The sequence below is a fragment of the Chiloscyllium plagiosum genome, unplaced genomic scaffold, assembly GCF_037043375.1.
Source record: "Chiloscyllium plagiosum isolate Xiang-an unplaced genomic scaffold, Cpla_swu_hap1 HiC_scaffold_36, whole genome shotgun sequence".
Classification (NCBI taxonomy): domain Eukaryota; kingdom Metazoa; phylum Chordata; class Chondrichthyes; order Orectolobiformes; family Hemiscylliidae; genus Chiloscyllium; species Chiloscyllium plagiosum.
In genome coordinates this window covers 2,805,765-2,819,419 of record NW_028270174.1, presented here as the reverse complement: position 1 = coordinate 2,819,419, position 13,655 = coordinate 2,805,765, and the positions used below count along the sequence as shown (strand labels likewise).

The following is a 13,655-nucleotide window of genomic DNA, read 5'->3' as shown; positions in this document are numbered from 1 at the left end:
CACTGCATCCCTTGGTTGTTTGTGGGATCTTGCTGAGTACATCCTGGCTGCTGCATTGGAAAGTGTTTCTTTGGCTGTGAAATGCTTTGGGTCAATATAAATTTAAGTTGTTTTTTTTTTAAATTCATTCATGGGATGAGGGCATCTCTGGCTAGGCAGCATTTATTACCCGCCCCTAATTGCCTAGAAGCTAGTTAAGAGTCAACCACATTGCTGTGAGGCTGGAGTCACATGGAGGCCAGACACAGTAAGGAGGACAGTTCCCTCCCTAAAGGATATTAGTGACACAGATGGGTTTTTCCAACAATTGACGGTCGACTTCTGGTTATCATAGACTCTTACTTCCAGGTATTTAATTGAATTCAAATTCCACTATATGCCATGGTGGGATCTGAACCCAGGCCCCCAGAACATGATCTGGGTCTCTGGATTAACAGTCCAGTGATAATACCACTCTCCCACTGTCTCCCAATTACCTGCCCTTTTAACACTGAAGCACTAGCAGCTCTCAGCAACATTAAAAGCTGAAATACTTCAGCAATTGGCAACAAACCAAATGTTGTGGGTTGGCCTTTTCGATTAGAAAGGGGAGAATGGACCATGATGATGATGATTTGTATTGTAGCGAATACAACTTGACCCCAATGACAGCAATCATTCCTATGATCTGAGGAGCTGTCAATCATCAGGACTGAGCTATGAGCTGACTATCAGACCCACCAGCCTGTTACAAGAGGAGAGCTCCTATTCTCTGTGGTTGGACAGTTCTATCCAAAAGCTTAGAAAAATGATTCAGTCATTATCTTATTGTAATGTGTGGGATCTAGCTTTGTATAAACCGGTTGCTACATTGCCTACATTATGGGGGACAACATTTCAGAAAACCTTCACTGACACTCAAACACTTTGGGACATACTGAGATCGAGAAAGATGCTACAGGAAAAAAAGATCAAGTCTTTCTTCGCTTTGGTATCAGGGAGGGTGAGCTATCAAAATCAAGTTATAGCTCAGGGCCGATTACAGCTCATCTGCATCTCAACTTTTGCACTGACTTAAAGGTAAAGTTATAACATTCCAAACCCAGAATCACTTCCATCTAGAAGGACGAGAGCAGCAAATATATGGGAACTCCACCCCCTGCAAGTTCCTCTCCAAGGGACTCACCATCCTGACTTGGAAATATATTGCCTTTCCTTCATTGTCACTGGGTCAAAATCCTGGAATTCCCTCCCTAAGGGCATTGTGGGTCTACCCACAGCACATGGACTGCAGCGGTTCAAGAAGGCAGCTCACCCCCACCTTCTCAAGGGGCAACTAGGGACAGGTAATAAATGCTGGGCCAGTTAGTGACACACATTAAACATTTGCCTTGTCAACATTGCTCCACCTCCTGTGAGGAATATACGGTTGTACAGTAATCTTTGATGAACCCTCCAAAACTAAAACTCCTCCATGTGTGGGCAAATGGCTCAACTGCTCGTGTTTAGCCCCTTGTACTGGATGGCCCAAGCCCACCAATGGGAATTGTTCTCTCTCTCCATTGGATGTGAGGAATGCACAACTGAGCTGGGATCCATTTACCATGGATAGGCTCCAGACACGTTCTCTCACAGAGCTTAATGCTCTGAGACTTTTCACAATTTTATCTGAACCAAATGCTCACTTTCCACCTACTTCTCAATGAGTAAGATCAGTTCCGATGTTCAATGACGGATGTTAGTTCTTTAAGCTGTTTAAAAGACACACGAACACTTTCAGACACTTGCTAAACTTTTAAGGGAAATGAGCTAACCCAAACCTCCGGCCCTGCTCCTGAGTGCTCCTTGCTGACCAATCTTCTATGCAGTGAATGGAAGGGAATTTTACAAGGGGGTTTCCAGGAGCAGGTCACAAATAAAACAATAATCTCTGCACGAACATGCTGTGCCTTAACCCTTCTACCAGGAATGGTTGCTATTTATAATTGCAATTCACAATCATTTCAGGTGAGGTAAGCATGTTAAATAGGAGTTAAATATGGCAAAAAACCAAGGCAGGAGAACTGGCAGCTGTACAAAGAAATCACAAATTATCCAGGAATCCCAAATCACCACAGTTCAATCCAGTCTCAAACATATATGCATGCGTGCGCACACTCCAAATGAAAATGCCTAATTAATTTTGTTCCTGTCCAATTCTAGGGTAAGATTAAAACAAGTACACATTGCATCTTTTATTAAACTGAACTACAAGACATAAAACAAGCTTTTCTTTATTTAGTCTAACTTCAAGAATCAACAGCCTTTTTCATGTGTTACTTCAAAGAAACATCTTTGGTAAGTCACCGATGTGGTTAACTTGCTGCAGACATTAAATAATTCATGTGCGCTGTCGCATTGAAGAGCTTCAATAAATCTTAAAGTAAAGCAAACTCATAAATATTGATAGTTTTGCAGATTGTAAGTCTGACAAAGAATTATTACCAACTAGTAAATGAGAAAATGAGATGAACAGGCACAGAAACAGAAGCCTTCATTTCTGTTACAGGGAGGTAACTGTTCTCGGAGAAGCTGGGATGGGGAACACAGGTCAGCAACACCTCCAGCTATCCACAAGGACCAAGAAATACTGCCCTCTGACTTGACAAACCTGGCAGAGGTTGTTATGTATAAAAAAAAATCACCAACATGACCGACTGCAAACATTTGTTTCCAAGTTTTGTTTTAGCTTGGTAGTTACACTGACAGCAAATGCAACAATCTATTGACTGCATTTAGTCTTTTAAGATAAATGTATGTGGATTATAACAGCTCAGGAAGGACTCCTCCCACCAGCACCTCCAGGGAAACTAGGTATGCATACCAATGTTGCAACACCCTCATTATCTGGATGAATTTTTAAAAAGTCACATCTAATCTTTTGCTTTTCATTTTGCTTTTTATAATCCTCATCTTTTTCCCTTGCTGTCTCTCTGCAACATAGACTCTCAGATTTCTACAATCATCAGGTTGTTTGAGCAATTCTAATTTGTACTCAATCTCTGGTGCTTAGTTTTAAAAAAAAAATCTTTGATGTTTCGAAATGTCGGTGGTGTCCGTCATGGGAGAGCGGCTTCTTGGTTTCTCATTCAGTGCCATCCCAGGTGAGCAGCAAACTCAAACTGCCTCCTTCACCCAAACCCTCCGACCCAATCCTTAAAACGAAACGTGATGTACTTTTTCAGTTGGGTTCCTGACCCAATTTGAAAGCAGCCCACATCAACTTGTGCGTTTATCCCACTGCTGAGGGAAGTACCGAGATTTTGATCACTGACACCTCTTCGTTGCTTATCTACAAATTGGGATACCACATGAGCATCACAAACAGAAACCCACATCCTACCAAGGTACTGACAGATGGCAAGCACTTGGGGAAAACTAAGCTGTATTATAAAGCAAGTACAGCCTGGATTGTTCAGTTTTGGCAGTTTAATTACTTGTGAAAGGGGCTCTCTCTGGCTCACTCTCTTGCTTCCTAACCTTAGTGACCTCTCGTTTAGTCACCCCTCCTAGTTTCATTTCCTTTGGTTCAGTGTCAGATTAAATTTGAGACACCATCTTGAGCTAAAAGTGCCAGATAAACACCAGTGCGTGTTGTGGGTCACTGACTCAAACCAATGTTCCTGACTTGTAAACCCGCCCATAACCTCCTGAAACTTTGGGTGCGATGTTTGGTGTTTTTTTTAAAAACAGTGTTGGGGAAGAGTATGTGAGGTGATAACAAACAGTCGATGCTCAGTGATGCAATATTCCAGGATTGGATTCGGAGTTGAGGGGTGAGGGAAGGAGACTAGCTCACTCTATCACAGTCTCCAACACTGACACACTGGATACCAGGCACTGCCAGACAATTACAGCCTGAAGACGAATACCAATGCCCCCCCCCCGCCGGTGAAGGGCAACACCTTGTGAAGGGACCCAGAGTGAGAAACCCAATATATTGCTGACCTTGTCTTGTTGAGGGACAGGGATGTCAGAGGGAGTCATTTGGCTGGAATTGAGAAATAAAGAGATGATCACCTTATTGGGATTGAATTGTAGACCCCCTAATAGTCAGAGGGAAATTGAGAAACCAATTTTTAAGGAGATCTAAGTTATCTGGAAGAATAATAGGGTGGTTATGGTACAGGATGTTAACTTTCCAAACATAGACTGGGACTGCCACAGTGTTAAGGCTTTAAATGGAGAGGAATTTGTTAAGTGTTTACAAGAAAATTTTCTGATTCAGTACATGAATGTACCTACGAGAGAAGGTGCAAAACCTGACCTACTCTTGGGGAAATAAGGCAGGGCAGGTGACTGAGGTGTCAGTGGGGGAGCACTTTGGGGCCAGCGACCATAATTCTATTAGATTTAAAATAGTGATGGAAAAGGATAGACCAGATCTAAAAGTTCAATTGGAGGAAGGCTAATTGTAAATTGGAAGGAGGTTAATTTTGATGGCATTAGTTAAGAACTTTTAAAAGCTGATTGGGGGCAGATGTTCACAGGTAAAGGGATGGCTGGAAAATTGGAAGCCTTCAAAAATGAGATAACAAGAATCCAGAGAAAGTATATTCCTGCCAGGGTGAAAGGGAAGGCTGGTAGGTATAGGGAATGCTGGATGACTAGGGAAATTAAGGGTCTGGTTAAGAAAAAGAAGGAAGCATATGTCAGGTATAAACAAGATAGATCGAATGAATCGTTAGAAGAGTATAAATGCAGTAGGAGTATAGTTAAGAGGGAAATTAGGATGGTAAAAAGGGAACATGAGATTGCTTAACGCTATTTGCCAAAGCTGAGTCCAAAGGGTTTTTAAAAATACATTAAGGACGAAAGGGTAACTAGGGAGAGAATAGGACCCCTCAAAGATCAGCAAGACGGCCTGTGTGTGGAGCCGAAGGAGATGGGGGAGATACTAAACAACTATTTTGCATCAGTATTTACTGTGGAAAAGGATATGGAAGATAAGAATGTAGGGAAGTAGATGGTGACATCTTGAAAAATGTCCATATTACAGAGGAGGAAGTGCTGGATGTCTTGAAATGCATAAACGTGCATAAATTCCTTGGACCTGATCAGGTGTACCTTAGAACTCTGTGGGAAGCTAGAGAAGTGATTGCTGGGCCCCTTGCTGAGATATTTGTATCATCGATAGTCACAGGTGAGGTGCCAGAAGACTGGAGGTTGGCAAACGTGGTGCCACTGTTTAAGGAGGGCGGTAAAGACAAGCCAGGGAACCATAGGCCGGTGAGCCTGACATTAATGGTGGACAAGTTGTTGGAGGAAAGCCTGAGGGACAGTATTTACGTGTATGTGGAAAGGCAAGGACTGATTACGGATAGTCAACAAGGCCTTGTGTGTGGGAAATCATGCCTCACTAACTTGATTTTTTTCGAAGAAGTAACAAAGAGGATTGATGAGGGCAGAGCAGTAGATGTAATCTATATGGACTTCAGTAAGGAGTTCGACAAGGTTCCCCATGGGAGACTGATTAGCAAGGTTAGATCTCATGGAATACAGGGAGAACTAGCCATTTGGATACAGAGCTGGCTCAAAGATAGAAGGCAGAGGGTGGTGGTGGAGGGTTGTTTTTCAGACTGGAGGCCTGTGACCAATGCAGTGCCACAAGGATCAGTGCTGGGCCCTCTACTGTTTGTCATTTATGTAAATTGTTTGGCTGTCAGAATAAGAGGTACAGTTAGTAAGTTTGCAGATGACATCAAAATTGGAGCTGTCGTGGACAGCAAAGAAGGTTACCTCAGATTACAACGGGATCTTGATCAGATGGGCCAATGGGCTGAGGAGTGGCAGATGGAGTTTAATTCAGATAAATGAGAGGTGCTGCATTTTGGGAAAGCAAATCTTAGCAGGATTAATACACTTAATGGTAAGGTCCTAGGGAGTGTTGCTGAACAAAGAGACCTTGGAGTGCAGGTTCATAGCTCCTTGAAAGTGGAGTCGCAGGTAGATAGGATAGTGAAGAAGGGATTTGGTATGCTTTCCTTTATTGGTCAGAGTATTGGGTACAGGAGTTGGGAGGTCATGTTGTGGCTTTACAGGACATTGATTAGGCTACTGGTGGAATATTGCGTGCAATTCTGGTCTCCTTCCTATTGGAAGGATGCTGTGAAACTTGAAGGGTTCAGAAAAGATTTACAAGGATGTTGTCAGGGTTGGAGGATTTGAGCTAAAGGGAGAAATTGAATAGGTTTGGGATGTTTTCCCTGGAAGTATCAGAGGCTGAGGGGTGACCTTGCAGGGGTTTATAAAATCATGAGGATAGGATAAATAGACAAAGTCTTTTCCCTGGGGTGGGGAGAGACCAGAAATAGAGGGCATAGGTCTAGGGTTGGGGGGGGGGGGGGGGGGGAGTATAAAAAAGACCTAAGGGGCAACATTTTCACACAGAGGGTGGTACGTGTATGGAATGAGTTGCCAGAGGAAGTGGTGGAGGCTGGTACAATTACAGCATTTAAAAGGCATCTGGATGGGTATAACAACAGGAAAGGGTTTGGAGGAATATGGACTGGGTGCTGGCAGGTGGGACTAGATTGGGTTGGGATATCTGGTTGGCATGAAAGAGTTGGACTGAAGAGTCTGATTCTGTGCTGTACATCTCTGCGACTCTATGACCCCACTCGGTCTACCATCTGTGTCTCCAATGCCCCCACATTGGAAGCCCCTCCCAACTCGACAGACAGAAATGAGTAACGGTTCCAACACTGCAACGACATCAGTCACTGTTTAATTAAGTTCAGGTTGGGAATAAATCCTTCCTAAGGCCCATCACTCAGTTATTTAATAATCTGTCCAGCTGCGATCGATTCGACATCTGTCGTCCCTCAATCCAAAGATGACACCTGATCCCAGTTGCGAGTATCTGCCTTGGATCTTCATGTAACTGAACAGACCAATTTTTAACCCATTTGATTAGGGGTCAGAGGACATCCCTCAGGCAATAGGACCTCTTCCTTCATTCTGCCTCATTGTTAAAGCACTGAGCTCCTCTGTATGAGGCAACTTGATCAGTTATTTTGGATGATTGTTAGTGATCTCCAGGCAGTCATTAACAGTGATGCTGCTGTGTTTCAAGGAAGGTTTCACAGTGTCTTTCCAATGTTTTCTTTCTCTGCCCTAGAACACTGGCTGTTCAAGAGCTGGGGCTGGGGGCCCTGCTCAGCATCTTGTCACAGAATCTAGGGGCAGTTTTGCCATCATGTTTGTGCAGCTTGCTTCAAGGAGGATGCTACATCTGTTCAATCATCCTTCCACTGAATCCAGAGAATATAGCAGGGACACTGGAGTTGCTGATAGGCTCTCTCTTGCACTTGTGTGTTGTTGATGTGAGAGAGATAAGCTGTCACTACGTTACAGCAGCAGGATAACAACAAGTGCCCTGTACACTCAATTCTCACACCATCTGAGGTTCCTAAGAAGGACTCTACTTCTTCGCCTCTGTTGGCATGGTGACCCTCAGGTTAAACTCACTGCAAGTCGTCCCTCTCTTTCTCTCTCCTGAGAGAGCAGCCCTATGGCCTGCTAAGACTATGGTGACTTACCTTTGCACGAGGTCGTGTGGAAGTCTGTGTCGACAATGCTGTAGTAGGTAAAAGGCTGAGCTGCTCCAGGGGTTATTCTCATCAGTATTGCCTTTTGAGAGAGGAGGCTGCTGAGCTTCGGGAGGTGCTGGACACATTCCACAGTCTTTCCTTCAATGTACGAGGGAGGTGGAATGATTAATTGGCCAGAGGCGGTTCATAGGAATTCTCTTTTGGCAACACCTGTAACCCATGAAGGGAGCTCCAAGTTATAACACAATGAGATCAAAGGAGAGCTCCCTCCTCTTCCCCAGGGGAAAACTCAGTTACCAGATTCACTTCTGTGGAATACTGTAACCTCACAGCTGTGGCTCCATAAGACATGAGTGGAAACAAGGCCATTCGGCCCATCGAGTCCACTCCACCATTCAATCATGGCTGATGGGCATTTCAACGCCACTTACCCGCACTCTCCCCATATCCCTAAATTCTTGATCTCACAAGGAATTAATCAATCTCTGCCTTGAAGGCATTTAACGTCCCGGCCTCCACTGAGCTCCGTGGCAATGAATTCCACAGGCCCACCACCCTCTGGCTGAAGAAATGCCTCCTCATTTCTGTTCTAAATTGACCCCCTCTAATTTTAAGGCTGTGCCCACGAGACCTAGTATCCCCGCCTGATGGAAACAACTTCCCAGCATCCACCTTTTCTAAGCCATGTATTATCTTGTAAGTTTCTATTAGATCTTCCATCAACCTTCTAAACACCAATGATTACAATCCCAGGATCCTCAGCCAATCATCATGTGTTAGGCCTACCATTCCAGGGATGATCTGTGAGAATCTCCACTGGACACATTCCAGTGCCAGTAAGTTCTTCCTGAGGTATGGGGCCCAAAACTGGACACAGTATTCCAAATGGGGCCTAACCAGAGCTTTATGAAGTCTCAGACCAACCAATAGCACGCTCAGTTTCAGAGTCAGGATGTTACAGGTTCAGGTCCCATCCCAGACAGTAAGCACAATACCAAGGTGGACACTCCTGGCAGAGAGTTGAGGGAGTGGAGCATGGTGAAGATGCCATCTTTCATCAAACACAGGCTCATCAATCAGTTAGATGCCAAAGAAGCAACAGCCACTGTACAGTCAGCATTCATCCTTCAACCAAAGTTACAAAACAAATTATTTGGTCATTATCGTACGGAGGTTTGTGGGATCTTGCTGAGTACATCCTGGCTGCTCCATTTTGTACATTATACCAGGGACTACACTTTGAAAGTGTTTCTTTGACTGTGAAGTGCTTTGGTTGCCCTCTGGGGCTGTGATAGCCACGATATAAATTCAAGTCCCTCTTCCTAACACTGAAGCACTAGCAGCTCTCAGCATTATTAAAAGCAGAAGTACTTCAGAAATTGGCAACAAACCAAATGTTGTGGGTTGGCCTTTTCGATTAGAAAGGGGAGAATGGACCATGATGATGATGATTTGTATTGTAGCGAATACAACTTGACCCCAATGACAGCAATCATTCCTGGGATCTGAGGAGCTGTCAATCATCAGGACTGAGCCATGAGCTGACCATCAGACCCACGAGCCTGTTACAGACAGAATTAAACCCCAAAACAAGAGGAGAGCACCTATTCTCTGCGGTTGGACAGTTAAAAGCTCAGAAGCTTCGAGTACCTGCATGCTCTGTGTTTAGAAGGAGCTGAATCTGACTGTAAAGAACTCACTATTCCCGACCCTCCACCCCCAGCCACACGCCCACCACACCCTCCCCCCTGTAAACGCCCCTCCCCCCCCACTCTGTAAATGCTCATGGTGCTATGTGGATGTTGGATAGTTCAGGTTTTACTGATTCATGGACGAGTTGGACTGAAGGGTCTGTTTCCGTGCTGTCCCTCTCTATGACTCTGTTGTGAAGTAGTCAGCTCCAGGAAGTGAAAATGTGATATTGAAAATAATAAGTAGTGTCACAAACTAACATGACAGTTATTTGCAGGGAAGGCTGCACTTACTTTCTTAATATCATCTAAGGTGTTAACCTCAGGAGACAGACCACCGTGAACACACAGGAACTGCTGATTCATCAGTGCAGCCAAAGGGAGGCAGTCAAAAGCATCCATGCATGCGTCGTATATCCGTTCTGAATATTTAATTTTGCCTATTGGACAGATAGATATCACATTAAGAGTTAATACGATCAAAACCACAAATGCAGCAAGTTAATCATCATCAACTCTAACAGAATTCAAGTAGATTAGACAGGCATGTTCTGTCCACCTCCACAGATTGACATACTCTGATATGCTTAAAAACCTTAACTTGTTTTTTAAAAAATTTTTTGTCTAAATAACCAGTTGTAGTGTTGTGCCTCAGGTTTTAAGCAAACACAAAGGTGGTTAGCTCAGTTGGCTGGATGGCTGGTTTGTATGTAATGCAGGGTGGTTCCCACTCTGTCCAAGATGACCATTCTCTTTCTCAACCTCTCTCCTCACTTGAGGCGCGGTGACCCTCAGGTGAAACCACCACCAGTTGCCTTTCTCTAATGAGAGAGCAGCCCCTATGGTCTGGTCAGTCGATGGAATATTCGACTTTAATTAAGCATCCTAAATGATAGAGGGCCTGGAGAGAAAGTAGGAGAAGGGGACTGAGTTGGAGGATCAACTATGACTACAATGAATGGGCCAATGGCCTGCTATTATCTATGTTAAGATGGACTCAGGCATGTTTGCTTCGAAGGGTGAACATTGCAAATAGTACTGTGCTGCGTGGGCTGACTGTCATCTGATACAGTCAGGGATGGTTTGCCAATGCCTTCCATTCTTTGGTCACTTGGGAAGGAAATGCACCTCAGCCATCACACTGTCGGTGCTCATCTGAAGCAGACGGTCACCATCCAGACAACTGAGCTCATTACCCCTCCCCTTCCACTACCCACCTCCCCCCTCTCCAAAAAAGGACCAGATCACCATCAACAGCTCTTTTCGGCATGTTCAAGGAGGATGCAAAGCCACTGGAGAAAACGTACAAAAAGATGGTACCAGAACGAAGAGATCACAATTGTGATGAAAGAGTAACCAGGTCGGGACTTATATCGTTAACCAAAGAAAACATTACGGAGTCTGACAGTGGTCTTTAAAATTATAAAAGGGTTCATTACAGCAGACACAGAGATGAAGATCCCACATGGAAGACGTTCAAAGCAAGCAGCCATCAAATAAGGACAGTAATCCAACTGGAAAATCAGGAGAGGACACTTTCACTGGGGAATGGGGAGAATGTGCAATTTGCTCCCATGGGGGTGGGACGAAGGTGAACTGTATGGATACAGTTAGGGGAGGATTGAACAATAACAGTAGGCACGGGTGTGGTAACCAGGTGAGATGAAGACGGGGGTAGGAGAGACAACATAAATATATCAACCACCCTGAACAAAACAGTCAAAACTACTCAACAGGAGGAGAGACGGCAATGTCAGACTGATTGATCATTTGAAGAAATGTCTATCCCAGTTTCAGATGTAGTATATGGGTCCCTTGGAGAATTACAGATTGCAGAGATGCGCTCAGGTCAAGGTAATGCTGATTTATTCTAGTTCACCACTTGATCAGAGAGGGGCAGGTGAATGGAGCCCTTGGATCGGTGGTATTTTTAGAAAGCTGTGAAGTGGATCACTGCTCGAGACAAACATCACTGGCTTCCGGCCAAACCTGATATCTCAGGGAAGCAGCACAAGGCAAAATACAACTTGTTCTTCCAGGGAACTGAAATATTTCCAGAGAAAATTGTGAAATGCAACTTGTTTAAGACATAAATGAAAATAAATACCTAAAGTGAAAGTAATTAAAGCTCGCACATAAGATAGTTGTTATTTCACATTACTCTTTAGTGTAAGGACAAAGGTAGCAATTATCTTCTAGTGACAAAGGAGGGAATTCAGAATGTTACCAGCTCAAGATATGGCTGATGGGAGGGAAATTATAATTGGAGAGAGGGAGGGATGTAGGAGGAGGTTACAGGGCTAGTGAGGGGGTGTAGGAGCTGGAGGGGATCACAGAGACAGGGAGGGGGTGTAGGGACTGGAAGAGGTTACAGAGACAGAGAAGGGGTTTAGAGGCAGGAGGTGGTTACACAGATAGGGAGGGATGTAAGGACTGGAGGGGCTGACAGAGATAGGGAGAGCTTTCACGATAGTGAGGGTTTTTCTGGGCGTGAGTGACGAACATCTGAGCCACTGAGGATTATAAACGATAGACTTGGTGGGAGAGAAGCCTTTCCAAAAGGTACCGCTCTGAAGGAGGCCGAACAGCCAATAGGGAACTGACTGGGCCATGAGGTACACTGTCGATCATCACAGTACCTTCAGATGCAGGGAGTGTGAGGGAGAGCTTTCCAAATGCTCAAGAACTAGAAAGAGTGTTGGTGCAAAGAGACTATTTGAAGTTATATTGTCATGGAGAGGAAGGCAAAGCTCATCAAACAGGCAAATGGAATGCTGGCCGCTGTCTCTTGAGGTCATGTTCCAGCTGAGAAGGACCTGGTCAGCCCACGCCCAGAGTCTCAGCACCAGCCCTCAAGAAGAGGTTACTGCTCTTTGGGGAAACTCATGGCCTGGGGTTTCAGCTTACAGCAGCAGACGCTCTTCCAAGTAAAACCAGGCAATATTGATTCCGGCAGAGGGTTGGAATTCTCTTCCATAATTGACAGTTACTAGTGCACCACTAGTTAATATTGGGAAGAGTTTTGTTCACTAATGGATAGAATTCTGATTACAGACCAACAGGTAGACAGGGTAGTGAAGAAGACATTTGATACACTTGCTTTGTCAGTGCATTGAGGATAGGAGTTGGGAAGTCATGTTGTAGCTATACGAGACATTGGTTAGGTCACTTTTACAATACTGCATTAAATTCTGGTCTCCCTGATGTAGGAAAGATGTTGTGAAACTTGAAAGGGTTCAGAAAGGGTTTACAAGGATGTTGCCAGGTTTGGAGGATTTGAACTAAAGGGAGAGGCTGAACAGGCTGAGGCTGTTTTCCCTGGAGTGTTGGAGACTGAGGGGTGACCTTATAGAGGTTTACAAAATTATGAGGGACATGGATAGGGTAAATAGACAAAGTCTTTTCCCTGGGGTGGGGGAGTCCAGAACTAGAGGGCATAGGTTTAGGGCAAGAGGGGAAAGATTTAAAAAGAATCGGAGGGGAAACCTTTTCACACAGAGGGTGATGCATGTGTGGAATGAGCTGCCAGAGGAAGTGGAGGAGGTTGGTACAATTACAACATTTAAAAGGCATCTGGATGGGCATATGAATAGGAAGGGTTTAGAGAGACATGGGCCAAATGCTGGCAAATGGGACAAAATTAGTTTAGAATATCTGGTTGGCATGGACAAGTTGGGCCAAAGGATCTGTTTCTGTGCTGTATGACTCGAGGACAATGGTCTCATTGAATGGCAGAGCAACCTGGAAAGGATGAATGGTCTTCCCTGGTAATATAACTGGATATACACAGAGTCATGGCGGAGCCTTTGGGTGTGCCTGGAGAGAACCATACGGGGTGAAAGTGTGGGCAGTAATGACCATTCAATGTCCTTTGGAAATTATCGATTGTCTCAGATTCCAGTCCCACCCTCTCCAACGTACAGGCAGAGAGTTCCAGGCTGTTTCCACTCACTCCATCAAAATAACCCACTCTCACCTGATCCTCTGCAGCACTTTCTCAAAACCCTAAGGTGGTGTCCTATTGTCTAACAGGAGGATTTCCTCATCTATCTTATCCAAACTAAAGTTAAACACCTCGATCAAACCTCCTTTTAATCTCACGTGCTTCAAAGAGAACATCAATCTGACCTTGTAGCAAAAATCCTCCGTCCTCAAAATCATTACAATGTCTCCTTTACACACAATCTCACATCCTTCCTCAAGTATTGAGTCTAAACTTGGATGCACTAACCAGAGCTCAGCCAAGTCCACAATAACCTTGCTGTTTTGCACTTGATGCCTTTTCAAGCCCCAGATGCCACACGCTTTGTGAATCACTTTCAATTTTTTCTGGCACCTTCAAACTCTCAGAACTGAGCTCTCACATCGCTCTGTTCCTGCACACACTCCCAAA

The 13,655-nt window shown here is 44.5% G+C and overlaps 1 protein-coding gene across 5 annotated transcripts in view; it reads right to left on the bottom strand.

Annotated features, from left to right (window-relative positions):
• Positions 1-13,655, bottom strand: part of LOC122539543 (protein phosphatase 3 catalytic subunit alpha) — a 332,195-nt gene that overhangs the window by 112,179 nt on the left and 206,361 nt on the right. For all 5 annotated transcript variants that reach the window (XM_087979864.1, XM_043674511.2, XM_043674507.2 and 2 more), the window contains exon 5: positions 9,557-9,702. In XM_087979864.1, the coding sequence (XP_087835990.1) occupies positions 9,557-9,702 (146 nt within the window). The remainder of the gene's footprint in view (positions 1-9,556; positions 9,703-13,655) is intronic.